Source organism: Fragaria vesca, linkage group LG3 (assembly GCF_000184155.1).
Source record: "Fragaria vesca subsp. vesca linkage group LG3, FraVesHawaii_1.0, whole genome shotgun sequence".
NCBI lineage: Eukaryota > Viridiplantae > Streptophyta > Magnoliopsida > Rosales > Rosaceae > Fragaria > Fragaria vesca.
In genome coordinates, this window is record NC_020493.1 from 23,669,323 (window position 1) to 23,689,042 (window position 19,720).

A 19,720-nucleotide genomic window follows, 5' to 3' on the forward strand; every position below is an offset into this window, starting at 1 on the left:
TTCCTCTCCTTCCCAATTGAAGCTCTGCTTGATCCTACGTCGAGTATCGATATTGTGACGCTCAGACGGACTACTGTAAGTCCTTGCCCAGTACGCAAGGCGAATCTGAAGAACCCTGCGGTGGAGTTGGTGCTCTCTCCATCCTCAGTCGCTTGATTAGAAGCAGAAGGCTAAGTGCACTCCGCTACTACAACCACTACATTCCGCGTCCACGCGGTGGCACACCCGTAACAACTAAAAGAGACTTTGCATGCCCAGACTTACTGGCGTGGCCAAAACAAAGTTTACATGAACTCAGATCCAAAACTCGAAGATTTTGGAATCCATGAAAGTTAAATGTTCCAAGATCAGCGGGAAGTTCCTCACCTAAAAAGCTAGATGCCAAGGAAAGGACGACGAGACGTTCACAACCCATCAGTGTCTTCATTACCCTTGTCACATTTGTCAAATGTTTGTTCCAACCAAGTGAGATGAAGGACAAGTACTTCAAGGAAATAATTTCAGGGTGTATTTGAACCTCTAGATTATTATAGCTCAGTCGAACTGCTTTCAAGTACTTGCATGAGTATAGGCTTCTTGGCAAGATACCTGAGAAGTTATTTTTCCGCATGTCAAGTTTACCAAGTTGACTAAGCCTGGAGAAATTAAGCGTGGAAATATCGCCTTCTAAGTTGTTCGCTCCCATACGAACTTCTACAAGGTTCGTGCAATTCATCAAAGACGGGGGCAATGATCCTTCAAGATAGTTGAAATCTAAGAGCATGTGTTTTAACTTAGAGAGCTTACCAATATGGAGAGGGAGGACGCCAGTAAATTGGTTATAGTAGAGGTCTAGTATTGTGAGGTTAGTCAGGTTGATAATTTTATCATTAATGGCTCCAGAAAATGAATTTCGAGCTAATGAAATTTCTTCAAGTGCAGAATCGTTGTAGATATCGTCTGGAAGTAATCCTGAGAGGTAATTATAACTGGCACGAAAGACCTGCAGTTTGGAACATTTCCCGAGTCCACGAGGAATACTACCATTGAAATTATTGAAGGAAAAACCAAGGTGTCGTAACGAGGAACAAGGAAGACAAATAGAGGATGGGATAGGACCTGAAAAGGTGTTGTTACTGACATTGAAACTAGTCAAGTTCCAAGCTTGTTGGAAAAAAGAAGATGGAATCACACCATGTAAGCGATTGCTGGAAAAATCCACCATCTGAATATGACTGGATGGTAGAGAAGATGGTAACACTCCAAAGAGAAGGTTATAGCTCAAATCTAGGATTTCGAGATCATTCAAGGACAAGAAGAGCTCAGTTTGATCAAGAGAACCAAAAAGGGAATTGTGTGAGAGATTCAAGCAAGTGAGATGTGTGAGATTTGCAAGTGATGATGAGGGAAAAATACCTTCCTTTAGTGTGAGCCCTTTGGAGGGTAATCGCAAGTGGGTTACCCAACCATATCGATTACAAGTAATCCCTTCCCAATAGCAGCAATTACTAGAAGTCCAGTTTAAGGAAGGGGAAGATAGAGTGAGGGCAAAGGACAAGAGAGAGGTACGTTCAGTTTGGATGCATGCATGAGTATTATGAGTAGATAAAATGAGAGAAAACAAGATTAGCTTGAGAATAAAGCCTTGTGTCACTGGGTACTCTTGTTGTACTGTTATGTTTTTTCGAGGCTGAGCCATGATCATATGGTTGTGGACTTGTGATAGATTTTGATCGTCAGTTTTTGCATATATACAGATTGAAGAAGATTTGAAATTCCAAGACGACCCAGATTATATATGATACATTTTGTCAATGAAATTATACAATTGGAAGAAAATAAAACACGGCAGCATATATTAAGATGGAAAATAGAAGCAATGGCATATGGACAGAAGAAGGAAAAGCGCGGCTGGCGCCTGCTCCAGGTAACATTTATGCACAATATTATAAATTGAGGAGTATGGTTTTCATATATAATAGCTAGCAGTTAGCAGAAGAACAAATTTGGTAGAAAACTATGCTCTACTTCCAGAAGATACTGACATAAAGTTTTAATTAACAACACCGAGATGTTTAAATTCGCAGCTAAGTATATATTATAGCATAAAACACTAAAAACAGAGTTGCGGAGAGCTTCAGTATTTCCAATGTCTCGCTAGATGTGTGACCATACAAAATATTGGATAGCCTGAAGCTTGCAAATTTAGTCTTCTTAGGATTACAAGCAATCAGAATGAAATAAGCCTTCTAGATAGTGTCCTTTAGTCTTTTCTTTTTTCTTTGTTTAGTTTATTTGGGGGAATAAATTTGTCCTCTGCCATTATCTCTTCAAAAGAATGAACTAAGCTTTCTTAATTTAGTTGGACCACTGTAAGAGATAGGATGATTATATATATAATTATTTACACATGTAGTTATTTGTAAAATTCCTGGCAGCAGCTTAATTAAATAGATTATTAAGATGTCAATCATAGAAGAAGAAGAGTAAGATGCTGTCTACCCAATAGAAAAAAGAAAAAATAAAGAGAGGAAACAAGAATTTGACTTGAATAGAAGTACAAGTATGAAGTATCTAAGAACAGTATAATGAAAACAAAGAGTACTGTGCCTTGCATAATAAGTAAAACTAAAATACACTGAAATTAATAATAAGTACAAATTTTTTTTTTTTTGAAAGGAAGTACAAACTTCTAGCTTCATAAGAATTCTTTCCAACTCGCCCTTGTTATGCAAACTGTCCAATCTCATTCATAATTTGAGCCTCTCTTGTACAGTATACAGGAAACTGAAATATGCATCCCTCCAGGTCTTGATAAGCAATAATGAACCACAAACTCCCACTAACCCTATAATGAAGCCAAGCACAACGGAAATAGACAAGCCTAGAATTTGATTCCCGTCATTCTTATCATCATCTGAATCAGTACCATTGAATGGTTGGCACGGATTTAGAAGCGGGGAACCACAAAGCTTTGGATTCCCCTCAAATGCTGAGACATTCAAGCCTTGGAGCTGGGTGCTTTTTGGTATTTCCCCTTCCAAATTATTATACGAGACATTTAAAGATGACAAGAAACTAAGATGCGCCAATGAAGCTGGGATTTCTCCGGACAAATGATTCATTGAAAGATCCAGAGTCTCCAAGTTGTTGAGATTCGATATTTGGTCTGGAATGTTGCCGGACACCTGGTTGGCGCTGAGATCCAATATATGGAGAAGTTGCAACTTCCCGATTTCAGTTGGTATATTGCCACTGATGCTATTGTTGCCTAAGAATATTGATGGTGGATAGTAAGACAAAGAATTGAACTGTAAAATGCTTGCATCAGGCATGGCTTGGGAGGCGTAGAAAGGCAATTCAAGATAACCATGATCTACTTGAGCTGCAGCTTGTTCAGATACCAACATTGGTAGTGTGCAAAGTACTTTTGGAATTTCACCTGAGATTAGGTTGGACCCTAAGTTTATAGAAAAGAGCATTGGAGAAGTCCCCAACCAAGTAGGAATCGAGCCTGTGATTCTATTAAGTGACATATCCAAGATCTCTAGCTTCTTGAGCTTAGACAACCATATAGGTATTAGACCGGTGAGATCACAACCACGCAAAGCCAAAATTCTAAGATTTTGGAATCCATCAAAGTCAGTCATGTGATCACCATCTGGCATTTCTTCACCTATAAAAGTGGTTGAAAGAATGAGTACAGTGAGATTTCTGCAGCCCTTCAAAATATTCATAGCGCCTGTGAGATTGGTCAGTCTGTTTCCAGAAAGAGAGAGGAAGGATAAATGTTCTAATGAAACAATCTCGGGTTGTATTTGTCCCTCTAGGTTGTTTAAGCTTAATCGAATTGCTCTAAGGGACTTGCATGAGTATAGGCTTCTTGGCAAGATACCAGTAAAATGATTACTGATGAAGTCAAGTTTACGAAGTTGACCAAGTCTAGAGAAATTGAAAGCTGAGATTTCTCCTTCCAAAAGGTTGAATCCTAGATTCAATTCCATAAGGTTTGTGCAATTCAACAAAGATGGTGGCAAAGAACCTTCTAGATTGTTGGAATGAAGGAGCAAGACTTTCAATTTGGAGAGCTTCCCAATATATATTGGAAGCATGCCACTGAAACGATTTAAGGAGAGGTCAAGGATTGTGAGGTTGGTGAGGTTAACAATTCTGTTACTAATGCCCCCATGCAAAGAATTTGCGGGGATTGCAATTTCTTTTAGTGAGGTAGCATCATAGATATCTTCTGGAAGTGATCCTGAGAGGTTATTGTAACCAGCACGAAAAACTTCCAGTTTGGAACAGTTTCCTAGTCTGCGAGGGAGATTGCCTCCAAAGTTATTGTAGGAAAAATCCAATAGCCTAATCAAGGAAGAAGACTTGACACAAATAGGGGAGGGGATGTAACCTGTGAAGTGGTTGTTCGTTACATTGAAACGAGACAAATTCTTTGCTTGTTGGAAGAAGGATGATGGAATTGCACCATGGAACTGATTGCTAGATAAATCCACCATCCGAATATTATTGGATGATGATAGAGAACCTGGTAGCTCTCCAGAAAGAAGGTTAAAACTCAAATCAAGTACCTCAAGACGAGTCAAGGACAAGAAGAATCCAGCTTGATCTAAAGAACCACGAAGTGAATCGCGAGAGAGATTAAGGTGGGTTAGATGTGTGAGATTACCAAGTGATGATGAGGAAAAAAGACCTCCTTTGAGTTTGAGGCCTTTGGAGGATAAGTGCAAATGAGTTACTCGACCAACCGCATCACAAGTAATGCCTTCCCATTGGCAACAATCCATGCTAGTCCAGTTTAAGGAAGGAGAAGACAGAGTGAGGGCGAAAGACAAGAGAGACGTACTTTCACTTGAGGTGCATGCATGAATATGTGTAGATAAAATGGAGCCAAGTAGAATAAGAAGCAAGTATTGAGCTATTGGGTGATAAGGTAGCACTGCTAGCATCTTTCTTGGTTTGTAAGACAGGTTTAATTTGAATTGCTCACCTATCCTAGTGCTTGTTTATATATCAAGAGTCAGAAGCAAGAGCCTTCACTTTTGTCTTAGCTTCGATTCTTGTAACAATAGTAGTGTTCATAGGGAAAATTATCACATACTTACAAAATACAAACCGAAGATTTAGCAGGGAACTCTCAGAACCACAAACTATCATGTTTGACGTTTGAATTCTGACGAAGGGGCATGTCGACCTCCATTGGAGGAACTGAGTCTGATGACCTTGCTTTAACTTTTTCATTGACGCCGGAGTCACTTAGACACTGACTTTTGATGCATGCATGTAGACAATCTCGATTGCATTTTTGAAGTGAAGATTGAAAGACTAAGATCACGTTTGGCTCAGTGAGTAGTGTTTATCATCAAGGCAGCCATTGTCGTCTCAAGTCTGAACGGTTAAATTAAGTCCATGTTGGGGTGCTGTGCTGTGGATGACTTTTTAGAAATGTCGATTTCTCTGAAATAGCTGGGCCATCCTGGACTTGAACCAGAGACCTCACCGTGATCGGTTGTTAGGGCGATGGGGACGACAGAGAGTCCCTCTAGTCTGTGAGCTATGACTTAATGTGAGGTTGAAAGTTAAGGGAGCGAAATATTTGATCTCTCCCAAAGGCTCACATACCCGAATTCTCTGTAACTGAGCTGGTCCCTTGCCTAAGAATAAAGGTAAGGCTACGGGATCGTTCTCTTTTATTTATTTATTATTCTTATATGCACGTTTGGTACTTGGGACTACATTACACCTTATTTTTTAAGACTGTCCTGGACTTCTGTGAGGTGTCTTAAGTTGTACTAATATTAACCCATGTTTGGTGTTGCATGGGATTATATGGTAGTTTGCTTGGCTTATAGTTTAGAATGATCGATGGTGCTATCTAATGATAACATATTTGAGTACCCACAATAACACCACCTAACGAGATCAAAATGAAAACAAGGTGTTACGTAAGCCCATTTATTTTAGTATCCAGTGATACCAAACACACAATACTAATTAAATGGACTCCTTATTTAGCACTATCTCATTTAATCCCAACAAACAAACATGCACATGTACTAGCTAACCAGCTAGGTTTCTTATTAGTCATAAGTCATACCGGAGAAGATTATTTCCTTGTGCTCACTAGAGTACTGTTTAAGGCCTAAGCAATCAGATCGACAGAAAAATGAACATAGATAATGAGCCTCCACCTTTCATATTATTGTCTTATAATAACGATGTTAGAGGTATGCCTCAATTTCGTTTCAGCTAATTTGTCATATGTTTCGGGAGGTTTTGGTTTTGATCTCCCTCCTTTGTTTCTTTTTTCTTTTATTAATAAAATAGTGATAGGCGATTTATTGGCCTATCCTCGATCATTCAGCGAAAAAAAAAAAAACATAGATACTGGGATGGATTGCAAGTCATTATAGAAATATTTGTAACAGTTTCCTTATAGGAATAGGATACTTATGTTGAATTGTCACAGTACATGAAGTAGCTAGCTAGTGAGTAAAATAGGGCTTGTATTACACAACAGCAAGAGTGAACAACATTAGTGTTCCCTCTTACTTAATATTGCTCTTATTCATATTCCCTATTTGACTATATATAGTTTGAAGGCACTATGGAGCGCTTGGTACTGGATGACGTCCTCCAATGATCCCTGCAAAGTAAACAAAATGGACAAGGTTAGCACCACTTTAGTTTAACCCCTAAAATTGAGAATGAGATCAGTTCAACCAACTAGTCACATATCGGATAAGAAAATGAAACCGCACTCATATACATCAGCTGAGTTGTATTTATATGGGTTAGACAGGAACCAATACTGGAGAGAAAAACAAGTACCTCCAAGGGGGGTGCCGCCTCCATCAAAGGCGGAGACCAAACCGTTGTGATTACACTTGGTAATGCCCATCCGACGAGGCTGACAATGAATAGAAATTCGGTTTGAGGGAGTAGATGACAGACCAAGTGACCTGTGTTGAGCTTGGTTGGAAGCAGATGCATAAAGAGTGTTATTAGTAGATATAAAGGAAGAGAAGAAGATCAGGAGGAGAAAGAAGCTGCCCTGAGCCATCGCCATATCTCCCGTTAAAGGTTAGTATGATTTCTCACCCAGTCTTCAAGGCTATTTATATACTTACACACACACACACATTGGGGGATAAGTTAAATAAGGTTTACTTTCATGCAATTAAGTCAACAGAAAAAAGGAAATGATATCTCTCTCCGGGGACCAAGTTAATTAAGCCGATTGAGACACGACCAGAAAGTCCAAAACCCAAATCTGACTCGCATTACAGCTTTCGTCCTAGTTAAGAGAGATCACGGACCTTTGAACCCATTAAACGATAATGAAATGTTATGACAGTACATTGTAGTGGTGTATTGTAAAGATGCTAGAAGGTTTAGGGTTTTGATCCTCTTACGCATTGCGTACGTTGTCTACAGGATAATTGCCATATTATTAGTTGTGATTTGTAAATCGTTTTGGCGCTCGGTAGGCATGCGCCCGGTTTGTACAAATGATTGGGGTTCCTCTTTGCCTAACTTATGGGTTCTCTGCAAAGCTTCACTTATTCCTTGGGTTCGTATTTTATTCATCCCAGATCAACAAGTATCTCTCTAGGTCATGTTTGATTCAGTGAATTGTTTTCTCATCGCTGTCTGTGCTCGTACAACAATAGCCGAGCGCGGTAAGCTATGGGAGGATATTGCTGATGTTAAGGGTCGGTTTGTTTCTGGTCTAAAGGTCCTAGAAGGGGGTTGAATAGGCCTTTTTGAATTTTCGTTTACTTCTGTATCCGAGGTTAACAATCACTTGTGCTATCCCAGATTCACAGGATACGAGTTTGCAGAAAGTAAATTACAGCAAATAAAGAAATAATACAAGGATGTTTTTTTCTTCGCATAAACCCTGAATGCAGGGAGAAAAACTGCGTGTCTCTAACTCTTGAGAGACAAACCTTTCTACTAAGTTGAAGTAACTTCTTACAAGAATAATAGTTCTAGTGATACACTACCACAGTGCTATCCTCCTAGTCCCGAACTAGTCTAGACCTATTCCCTCTCTTGTTTCTAAGTTCTTACAACATGGAGTACTATCAGAAGCTTTGTTCTTGAATCCAGCTAACCACTAGCTGATTCAGCCTTGAACACTTCTTGGGTTGGTTGCACTACACATCCCTCATGGTATGCAACATGATATGAGTTGATGAAGGAAGTTTTGAGTTCAAGCTCTAAGGTTTACATTCACGAAAAAGACTTAGAGCAGCATGAACAATGCAAGCTAAAACTAGACTCAACAAAGAAAACACAATAAGGTAGTTTTCCACAACCATTGAGCAAAGCCAAGGCTATAGATATATATATATATATAGGCAGACAAGGCATCAAAAATGATGTAAGCTGACCTCAACAAGTTTCAGAAAGGTTTGGACAGAAGTGTTTGGCTCCCATATTGAAAGCGATGTGTCCAAACAAAGAGATGACACAAACAATCTCAATAAGACAAAAAAACCTTTCCTAAAACATGAACGATTCAAAGTAAGGAGCAAAGAGGCTTCAAACCCTCTTACTCAGTCCATCAGTGGACCTTGACACAGCCGATAGCGACTGGTCTTTGAACCAATACAGGGACCAGCTATGCATAGGATAACATAACATGAAATCCTAGCTGGAGCCTTGAGCATCAAACCATTTGGTCACGGGTTGGCATAAACAAAAGATCTCAACCCTTAGACTGGTTTGAATGCCAAGGCACTTCCCACAAACTCAGTTGTCCATTTGAATTTGAAAGCCTTATTAACCTAATATAACAGACTCTAAAACTCAGGACAACAAGAGACTCAGTACTAGGATAGCAAGCGAAGCTGCTAACCTCTGTGAAAAACAATGATATGCAGATGCATGTTTTACCTGAAACCATAAGGGTGGTAGTACTTGTTCTTGATCAGATAACAATGTCTTCAAAGTGTTTTGCAGGATAACAGGATTGCCAACTATCCTTGTACCTTCAATCTCCCCCTTTGGCATTCCTTCACAAAACACTTCATTTGTAGGAACACAGCCTGCAGAATACAATCTTCAAGAACAAGTGAAGAATCACAGAAATTATAACTGAGCATATTCACATAACAGAAATACTGAGAATTAAACAACCAGAAAACATTGTATTAAACATCCATAGAACCAACAATGTCTTACAAACATAAACAACAAATCCTACAACTAATTCTTCCCCTTTTTGGCAAGGAATACCAAAGGGAAACAGAGAATAAAATATCCGAGAGGTTTTTAAAAGAAATAGAGACCTACAATGGAAAAATAAGAGACATAAAAAGTATACATCAACGCCTACAAGTAAGCCAACAAAGCAATAAGATCACACAGCTTCCTCTGACTCCGCAGCAGAAGTGTAAGAGGACTCCTCAGACCTAAAGCTGGAAGAAGAGGTAGAGGATGCACTATCCCCACCAGAGGGGTTAAAAGGAGGCGCATTTGTCCCCCATAGATTTCTTCAATTCATTGCGCAGGGCCTCAAACTGAGCAGTAAAGGATGCCTGAAGAGTAGCAACAGCATTGGAAACTTGACGCTTGATCTCTTGCTTCAGCAGGGTCTGCTCCAAAGACTCCACATACACATCAGACTAACTCATTGATTTTGCCAAGGATAACTTGTCGACCGGAGCCGCCTCAATTTTAGTAGCCATGACATCAGAGTCAAGGACATGTACACCAGCATCCAAACACAATTTGGTGATGACAGCAGGGAAGACAAGAGAGCTATTCTCACGAAGAGATGTGCCCGCACTACGAATGGCCTTGTAAATGAAACACTCAGCTGGAAAACGAGGCTTGGAAGGGCTAGAAATTAGATATTTGATCAGAGCAGCCTGTTGGTGAGTGATTTTGCTGGTGTTGGAGGTGGGAGTCAAGAGTGATCTAACTACAAACCCTAAAAGCTTGCACAACTCAGACATAACTTGACTGGAGAGATGAGAGGCAGTGATCTCTGGCTGAGGGAAAGTGAACTGATAAAGGGCTGCTCCTAGCTCAAGAAGAGAGACAGATTTGATGTAATCAAAAACCAATTGGATTGAGTTAGGTTCTGTGACAGGGAGAGACATGCTAGATCGAATCCTAGGAGGAGAAATGGCAACCTCCTTACCCCTAACCTTGACAACAATGGGGCGCTGGGTATGAACCTTCACCTTTTCTGGTGCATTTTGGGGAAAATTGGCATAAAATTCTTGAACCCAAGTCCTATTGACCCTATGGAAGGATGTGAGAACCTGATCCCATCCCCAATAGACAGCTAATTTCTTAACCTCAGGATGCAAAGAGTCAAAAGCAATGGGTCTTTCAAACACTATCCGCTTATTGACAATGGAAGTACAGAAATAGTCTCTACCAGCCTCAGATTGAAAGTGAGAAAGAGGAGGAACGGAAGAGTGAGATACCTCAGCAGATCGTTTCTTAGGAGGCATGGTGGACTGAGCAGCCTTGCTTCCATCCATGGGGGCCTTGCCCTTGTCAACAGATTTTTGAGGACCAGCACGAGAGGGCTTAGAGCTAACGGAGGGCTTAGCATGAGCCTTAGGAGGCGGAGGACGCTTAGCCACCGGAGACCCAGAAGAAGGAACCGCAGGAGAGGCCTCATCAGGAGCCGGAACGCCAGTGGGCGCAGTGGGAGCCTGAGGAGTCGAGGTGGATCTGGTAACCCTACGTTTAGAGGTGCAACGCTTGGATTTGGGCTCTGGGACAGAGACATGCACCTCTGTCCGTGCATCCTTAGTGGAGTGAGCCGAAGACGGCGGAGGAGAAGGAACCACAGACGATGGTCCACCAGATGAGGCTGGCTTGGCAACCTTGGCCGGATTTTCGCCAGAGGGAGAACGAGACCGCTTCCCAGAAGCTGCAGAAGGGACTGGGTCTCTCAAAGCTTCAAGCTTTTCTGCTATGGAGAGACCTCCAGGGGTAGCAGAGAGCCTAAGAGATTGACCTCCAGGGAAAGGCACTTCAGCCTGAATAGGGAGCAAATTTAGGGGATCATCCATGGTGGGTTCCTCCCCTAGATTGACGAAATGTGGTCCAACAGGTGTGTTCGACATTTCTGAGAAGGCTTTGGATTGGAGAAGGAGGAAAACTCAGAGCAGAGAAGAAGATGAAAGGAGATGGAGTGGGTTTCTAAAAGAAAAGAGAAGAGAGAAAGATTGGTTAAGGAGAAGGCGGAAGCGTGGGACACGATCAGAGTGTCTCGAAAACCGTCAAGCCCACTAATCCCAACTGCCCAAAACGGCTATAAAAATTAAATAACCTAATCCCATGCAATGATGATGCTTTAGGACGTGACCAGACAATACCGCCCAGACCAACCAATGAGAATCATGAAAAATAGCCACGCAAGCACAAGCAAACAAACAAGAACCCATGGAAAAGTCCACCCAAGTCTATACTCCCCCTAAGAGTATGCATAAGAGAAAGCAAAGAATTGTTTGTATCTGATAAACACTCTTATAGAAAAGGACGGTACACACAGGCTGAAGGAAAATGACCATTCAACTTATATCCTTGTTTTTTGAAGTCAGTTTAAGCATAGACTCACAAGGTGAGCTATCATAACAACCAAACCTTGATCGAACAAAAACAAATCACATAGGTTTGTGAAAGTGACAAGTCCCAGTGGTCTTTGTTTCTATTTGCAGCACTTTAGAGTGAGTGTGTAAGTGAGATAATAACCACATGGTGCTTGATAAGCTTGAAGCATCAACTAGGAATTATTTTCAATGAGAGCTATGTCATACAGGGATATCAACTGGTTCTTCCATCTTTATCTCTCCAAAATTTGATTTTAAAGTCCAGAGGCTACTTTTATCCAAGAATTTATTTGGTCCAACATTGATGACACAGCCTCAACTAAGAAATCATCCTCATAGGTTCAAGTAGCAGAGAATGTGTCATTGCTTCAAGATCAGTTGACCTTGGACAATAGGTGTAACAAGGACACTCATGTGGACACATCATCCGAACCCATCGAAGGATAGAATCATCTCAGAAATCCCCACTATATATTAGACAAGTGGAGGATTAGCTAATTTCAGGAAGTCATTTGTGATTGTCATTGTTGTTTTTTTTTTCGAACATGTTCAACCAGACTTCCTAATTCTAAACCAATCTTGTTTCTTCCCACCCTTATATCGTTCATCACGACCAAAGAATGTGTACTTTGAGATTAGCCTAGATCATTGAGTTCTTTGAACCTCAATCTTCAAACCGATCTCGTTTCTGCTCACCCTTGAATTGTTCACCACAGCCAAGGAATGTTTACTTTGAGATTAGTTTGGAAAGCAAACTCCCCCTTAGTATAAACTCTCATCTCAAGTATATAGCTCAAGCTTTAGTGCAACCAAAGTGATCATTAAGAGTGAACATAAGGATACTGCAGATTTGCAATAAAAGTCAGACCACATACAACATCATCCGAACATATGCACATACCTATGTGAAGAGTAAGACTAAACCAAGGAAAGGAAAGAGAGATAGTCACATAGGTCAAGTTTAGAAACTGACTAAGGATACCAAGAAGGTCCTCTAACCTGAACTTGTAAAGAGGAGCTGGAGAACAAAAAAAAAAAAATTTACTTTTGATTTTTTTGAACATATGTACACCAAACAGAACACACAAACACTAGCAGGAGAGGTATTTACTTGTTGTCACACAACCCTATAGCCTTGCACAGACTCAAATGCCTAGCATTGTCAAGTGGTTTAGTGAACAAATTAGCCAATTGTTTTTCAGTTGGAATGAAAGCAAGCTCTAGCAATTTCTCTTCAACCAAGCCACAAATGAAATGATATCTGATTTCTATATGCTTGGTCCTAGAATGCAGCACTGGATTCTTTGAGATATTTATGGCAGAGGTATTATCACAAAAAAGGGATAACGTACCTTGCTGGAAGCCGTAGTCTGCAAGCATCTGCTTCATTCATAAGAGTTGTGTGCAACAACTCCCAGCCGCTACATACTCAGCTTGAGCAGTAGAGAAAGAAGTGCAATTTTGCTTCTTGCTGTGCCATGAAACAAGATTGTTGCCTACGAAGAAGTAACCACCTGAAGTGCTTTTTCTGTCATTTGCATCTCCAGCCCAATCCCAGTCAGTGTATCCTGCAATCTCAACATTAGTGCCAAAAGTGTACTTAATTCCATGATCAAGAGTCCCAGCAACATATCGAATTATGCGCTTTACTGCTTTGACATGAGATTGTTTGGGATTAGCTTGATACCGAGCACACACACCGACACTATAAGAAATATCTGGTCTACTAGCAGTCAAATACATGAGACTACCAATCATACTCCTGTAATTGGTTTGGTCCACATTAATGCCAGACAGATCAGCACTGATCTTACAACTGGTGCTCATGGGAGTGGGGAAGGCAGAGGCCGTTTCCATCCCAAACTTCTTAACAAGGTCCTGCGCATACTTAGATTGACAGATAAACAGACCATTTTGGTTTTGCACAACCTGAAGACCTAAGAAGTAGCTTAACTTACCACAGAGACTCATTTCAAATTCTTTCTTCATGAGCTCAGTAAACTCATGTACCAAGGATGAAGAAGTGGACCCAAACACTATGTCATCAACATATATCTGAGCAATGATAATGTGCTCTGAGGTACATTTGACAAACATTGTTTTGTCAACTGAGCCTCGCACATACCCATGGTCAACAAGGTGATTTGACAATCTTTCATACCAAGCCCTAGGGGCTTGCTTTAGACCGTAGAGGGCCTTATCTAACCTATAGACATGGTCAGGATGGGTAAGACTCTGGAATTCTGGGGGCTGTTCCACATACACTTCCTCTTTGAGGGTACCATTCAGAAAAACACTTTTCACATCCATTTGATACGAGGTAAATTTCAAATAGCAAGCAACAGCAAGTAGAAGACGAACTGACTCAAGTCTAACTACAGGAGCAAAGGTCTCATCAAAATCTAGGCCTTCTATTTGAGAATATCCTTGCACAACAAGTCTTGCCTTGTTTCGGGTGATAATACCTTTTTCATCAGTTTTGTTCTTGAACACCCATTTGGTTCCTATGACATTTTTGTCCCTAGGCCTAGACACTAAATGCCAAACATTGCTTCTTTCAAACTGAATCAACTCGTCTTGCATGTCACTAATCCAATCAGCATCAAGCAAGGCTTCCTTCACATTCTTTGGCTCTATTATTGAAACAAAGCCATAGTATGTGATAGTGTTGATGTCATCTCTATGCATAGCAACAAAACATTTAAACACTGAGAAGTTGCTCACCAATCGACCAGTCTTACTCCTGGTCTTGGTTCAGACACATTCCCAATTACATGGGATAGATCATGATCCTTCTGTACTTGTCTTTTGCCGCTTCTGTGAATTGGCTGAATGGCGAGTGTGGCATCCTTCCCAGATCCTGGAACATCTGTGTCATCATCCATCCCTAAGCCATCGTCTTCTTGATCAGACTTGGTTTCAGATGAGGTAGATTCGGCTTCCTGTTTAGATACCTGCTCAGACAAAACACACCCATCATTCTTGCAGATAAGAGCATCATTAACAGCCACATTGGAAAAAGACGTTGAAGCTTTAGCAAAAGTTCAAGAAGATATTGCTACTACTGGTGGAACGGATGATGACTTTGCAAAAGAGAATGAGCTGCAAGCAAACTTATCAGAATCTCTTCATGTGCAAGAAAGTTTTTGGAAAGAGAAAGCACGATTGAAGTGATTATCAGAAGGTGATCGTAATTTTGCTTTTTTTCATGCGATGTGTAGAACACGTCGCAATCGCTCTTCTATCACTCTTCTTCGGGATGGCGATCAGGTTTTTGATGATCCTCACTCTATCCAAGATCATATTGTTAATTATGTTTAGGGTAAAAGTTATAAATGGTTCCCGTGGTTTGGGGTCATGATTATGTTTGTCCCTGTGGTTTAAAATTGCTTAATGTTAGTCCTCGTGTTTTATATGTCGACCAATTTTAGTCCAATTTTAACATTCCGTCTAACACTGTTAGTGAGGTTATCACATGACTCTCACATGCTGGGTTAATTTTGTCTTTTACCTTTAAACCTCAGTCACCCATTACTTGTTAACCACTGCACGTTTCATCTTCTATCGTCTCAAACCGCTTTCAGGAATACAAAAAAGAATCGAACTGCCATTGTTATGTTCTTGGCCGGATGACTCATGGAGGAGAGAATCTTGATAGACGGCCTCATGACCCAAGTAAGAATATTGTGATCTATATATGTGCTGTTTTTCTTGGAAAAGATTTAGCAAACTAGCTATATTTTGAGGGTTCGAATTCTATGTAAGGTGTTTTAGCGTAAGATTTGAGTTTAGGTTCAAGTTCTATCTCTATAAAAAGTCTATGCAGTGAATTTCAATCTCGAATTTACTCAGTATTGTTGGGATATTAGATGTAATAGCTAATACACTAAGTTATGATTGTCAACAAAAGTAGAACACCTAAGTTTTGAATCATATATAATATCAATTTAGCATTAGGTCGATGTATAGATGAGGAACTTCGTACTGTATACAAATTGAAAACTTTTTCTTTTCAGCTCTTTCTTCTTCTTTTTTAATCAAAGCCTTATATTTTTATTAGTGTGCATGGTACTTACAGATCTTTAATCAAATTGAAGGTAATGATACATTGAATTATAATTGTGATGAGATTCCTGATGACCTGCTCACTCAAATCCCTAATGATTTGTTTAACCAAGTTTTCAGTCAATATCAACATACTAGAGTGTCACAGCCCCAATCTTCTTGCAATTAATGTGAAACATGTATTGACTGAAGAAGAGAATTATGTAATTGAAGAAGAGGAAGACATGTATGAAGGGGAAGATGATCAATTGCAACAGAACCTTCGATATGAACATGGAAGTGAGAGTGACGACTCCGACTATGAATTGTATGATGAAGAAAATGATGTTGCTATAGAGGACGATCATTTATTTGATGATACTGCTGTGTTAACTCCATTATGGAGACCAAATGTTGAAGATGATGATACTTTTTCACTAAACCGTTCAGAAGAGAACATCATGTTGGAAGAGGAATAGCCCATGGAATTAGGTTCCTTGTTACCATTGAATTTCATGCAAGATAACATTGCACAAGAGAGAGAATATGATTCTGATGATTTGAATAGTCTAGTGAATTCAGATGATGAAGAACAAGGAATGACTAAAAATCCTAAGTGCAACGCTGCCACAGATATGGAGAACCCTGTATTTGTGATTGGAATGTTGTTTGCTACAAAGAATGATGTGAAGGAAGCAATAAAGGAGTATTCAATCAAAGGAGGTTATGAGACAACTATAAAAAAGAATGATAGGATCCGAATTATAGCAGAGTGTATCCTAGGTTGTCCTTGGAAATACGTACATCTCCTAATGATGAAGGTACATGGCAAATCAAATCTCTGTTAAATGTGCATAATTGCAGCAGGCAATATAAAAATTAAGCATGTGACCTATAAGTATATTGCTAAGAAGTGGTTGGATCGGTTTAGAGATGACTCTAAGTTATCCTTAAAAACGTTGAAGTTGACTGTTAGGAGAGAAATTGAAGTGGATGTATCTCATGGTCAGTGTAGTAGAGGAAGACAAGAAGCCATTAGAATGGTTGAAGGAAGCTATAAAGAGCAGTATAGTCGAATTTGGGAGTATTGTGCAGAAGTAAGACAAACAAATATCAATAGCAGTATGATTGTGAGGGCAAATCCTCCATACTTTCAAAGACTTTATGTGTGTCTTGAAGCTTGTAAGAATGGCTTCAAAAGAGGATGTAGGCCTATTATAGGAGTAGATGGATGTCATCTTAAAGGCGCATTTGCAGGTATTGAGTTTTCTTTAGCTGATATATTAATTTCTGTATATAATTATAATTCCTATAAATTAATATAAAAAACTGAAGTAGTTCATATGTTATTATAGGGCAACTACTAGCTGCTGTTGGCATTGATGCCAATTACAATATGTATCCAATAGCCTATGCAGTGGTGGAGAGTGAAGATAAGGAAACATGGTGTTGGTTTCTACAACTACTAATTGAAGATCTTGGACTAGTTGAGACACATGGGATGGAATTTTGTCTCTGATCAGCAAAAGGTAAAGTAGCATTTCTATCTCTGCTTGTTTTGTACTTAAAAAATAGAATACTATTAGCTGAATAGTTTTTACATTTTGGTTTTAGGGTTTAGACGAGGCTTTTAAAATTGTTGTACCAATGGCAAATCATAGATGGTGTGTGAGACACTTGTACGAAAATTTCAAGAAACTTCACAAAGGTAAGGCTTTGAAAGACTTGTTGTGGAGTGCTGCTAGGGCACCTAATAATGCTAAGTTTGAGACAGAAATGATGAAGTTGAAGAAGTTGAGTAAAGCTGCATATAACTGGTTGATTGGGAAAGATCCTAGAAGATGGGCTAGGTGTAGGTTTACCAGTAGGTTGAAGTGTGATATGCTTTTGAATAACTTATGTGAGACTTTGAACAGTTGGATACTTACTGCTAGAGACCAGCCCATATTGACCATGTTGGAGATGATAAGGTGTAATCTTATGAGGAGATATCAAGTAAAAAGACAGCAAATTGTTAAATTTCAAAATGTGGTATGTTCTAAAATTCAAAATAAGTTAAACAAGGCCATTCATGCATCTAGGTACTATATACCAACATACTCTAGAAATTTTGAATTTCAAGTGGGAGAGACTATAAAAGACAGGCATGTTGTTAATTTGAGAGAAAGGACATGTAGTTGTAGAAGGTGGGATTTGACAGGAATACCATGCCTGCATGTTGTTGCATGTATTCATCACAATAGGGAGAAACCAGAGGCATATGTAGATAGATATTACCACAAGCAGACATACTTGAAGGCTTATGAACCTATAATTCATCCAATTAAAGGGTCTGACATGTGGCCTAAGTGAAAAATCGAAAAACAAATGGAGATAATGAACTGGACAGAATTCAGTCCGTCCATTTGTTTTTTGATTTTGAGGGCCTTAACCATCACTAAATTGGCTGAAATTTTACAGAGATGATCTACACAATATTATCTAGATAATAGACGGTGGAGATGAGGAAATTCGATCGAAAAGTGGTGTAAAAATAGAAATCCGCACCAAAACTTTGGTGCGGACGTCTTCACCTGATCAGCTTTGTATATATTTGTATGACATTGTATGTTGAGAGCTGTAATTAAGTGGTCTTTTGCTTGTAGGTTCAAGTTCCACATCAACCTGCCATTACAAGAGTGTCAGGAGGTGGCACATTCACAACAATTCCAAGGCACAATAACACTCTTCCAATACGACTACCTCAACTTCTAGAGTAAACATGCCTCAACAGAATGTTGGAACTTCTACTCCTAAGTTCGGCACATCCTTAAATACAACACAAAAGAAATCTTCCAAGACGACTACGTCAACTTTAAATACCAGAAAAGGTTCTGCACCCATATGGAGACCTCTTGGAATGACTCCTCGACAGAAAAATTGAGCAGTGTTGGCGAATTGGTGCCGTGCATATATGAATTTTTAGATGTTAAATTTTGGTGTGTTTATTTTGTGGCTATATTTTAACTATTTAGTTGCCTATTTTGATACTTAAGAATATTGTAATGTCAACGTGCTTGGCAAAATAAAAGAGTTCAACACTATTGTGGATGCTTAGGATGATTCTCAATTAAGTATGCTGAATTTGCTCAGCCACATTTGAAGAATGTATAATACTTGTTTGGTTTTTTTGTTATTGGGCAGTGAAAAAGTTGTGTCTTGCTTCACCTAGTCTAAGTACACGAATTTATGCATCAAAGGGTTTCATGCGATAGATTGTAGTGATTGAGAAAAAATGGTAAAAGACAAAATTAACCCAGCATATAAGAGGCATGTGATAACCTCACTAACAGTGTTAGACGGAATATTAAAATTAGACTAAAATTGGTCGACATATAAAACACGAAGACCAACATTAGGCAATTTTAAACCACGGGGACAAACATAATCATGACACAAACCACGGGGACTATTTATAACTTTTACCCTAATTATTATATGGATCTCTTTGCAAAACATGCATATTATCAGGATTCTGGTTTGGTGTCTTGGGTTATTCCCTCTATGGTCATTGAAGAGGAAAATGCGTCCCTTACTTCTGTTCCCTTGCCAGATGAGTTTTGGGGAGCAGTTAAATCAATGGACCTTGATAGCGCTCCAGTTCTAGATGGATTTAATGGTCACTTCTTTGTTTCTTGTTGGGATATTGTGGGTGTAGAAGTGATCAAAGCGCTGCAATATTTTTTTACACATGGTTAGTTATCTGCTTCTTTTAATTCAGGGCTTATTATTCTTATTCCAAAGGTGGATCATGCCGACTCCATCAAGCAATTTCGTCTGATTGCTCTTACCAACTTTGTTTTCAAGATTATTCCAAAGATTCTTGCACCTCGATTGTCTTGAATTGCATCGCGTATTGTGTCTCCTCAGTAGCATGCTTTTGTTGTTGGCAGAAATATATCAAACTGTATCTATCTTGGTGACTTCTGAATGTTTCAATTTTTTGGACTCAAAATGTTATGGTGGAAATGTAGCAATTAAAGCAGATATCACCAAGGCGTTTGATACACTCTCATGAGACTTTCTTTTACATGTTCTTCAAGCCTTCGGTTTTCATG

At 39.5% G+C, this 19,720-nt stretch overlaps 3 protein-coding genes and 1 non-coding gene across 4 annotated transcripts; 1 reads left to right on the forward strand and 3 right to left on the reverse strand.

Annotated features, from left to right (window-relative positions):
- Nucleotides 1-196: 196 nt before the first annotated feature.
- On the reverse strand, nt 197-1,204 carry LOC101309437 (tyrosine-sulfated glycopeptide receptor 1-like). Its single transcript, XM_004296125.1, has one exon. The coding sequence runs from the start codon at nt 1,202-1,204 to the stop codon at nt 197-199; it is 1,008 nt and encodes a 335-aa protein (XP_004296173.1).
- A 1,525-nt stretch (nt 1,205-2,729) lies between these two features.
- Nucleotides 2,730-4,943, reverse strand: LOC101309719 (tyrosine-sulfated glycopeptide receptor 1-like). The gene has a single exon (XM_004296126.1). The coding sequence runs from the start codon at nt 4,941-4,943 to the stop codon at nt 2,730-2,732; it is 2,214 nt and encodes a 737-aa protein (XP_004296174.1).
- Nucleotides 4,944-6,403: 1,460 nt separating this feature from the next.
- Nucleotides 6,404-7,085, reverse strand: LOC101299749. The gene is made up of 2 exons (XR_184302.1): nt 6,826-7,085; nt 6,404-6,640 (listed from the first exon to the last, which is right to left on the reverse strand). It is a non-coding gene; the product is annotated as an uncharacterized LOC101299749 (transcript).
- A 9,020-nt stretch (nt 7,086-16,105) lies between these two features.
- On the forward strand, nt 16,106-19,505 carry LOC101310015. The gene is made up of 6 exons (XM_004296127.1): nt 16,106-16,397; nt 16,488-16,880; nt 16,979-17,109; nt 17,238-17,654; nt 19,134-19,281; nt 19,384-19,505. Exons 1-6 carry the CDS (start codon nt 16,106-16,108, stop codon nt 19,503-19,505), a joined length of 1,503 nt encoding a protein of 500 aa, XP_004296175.1.
- Nucleotides 19,506-19,720: the final 215 nt, after the last annotated feature.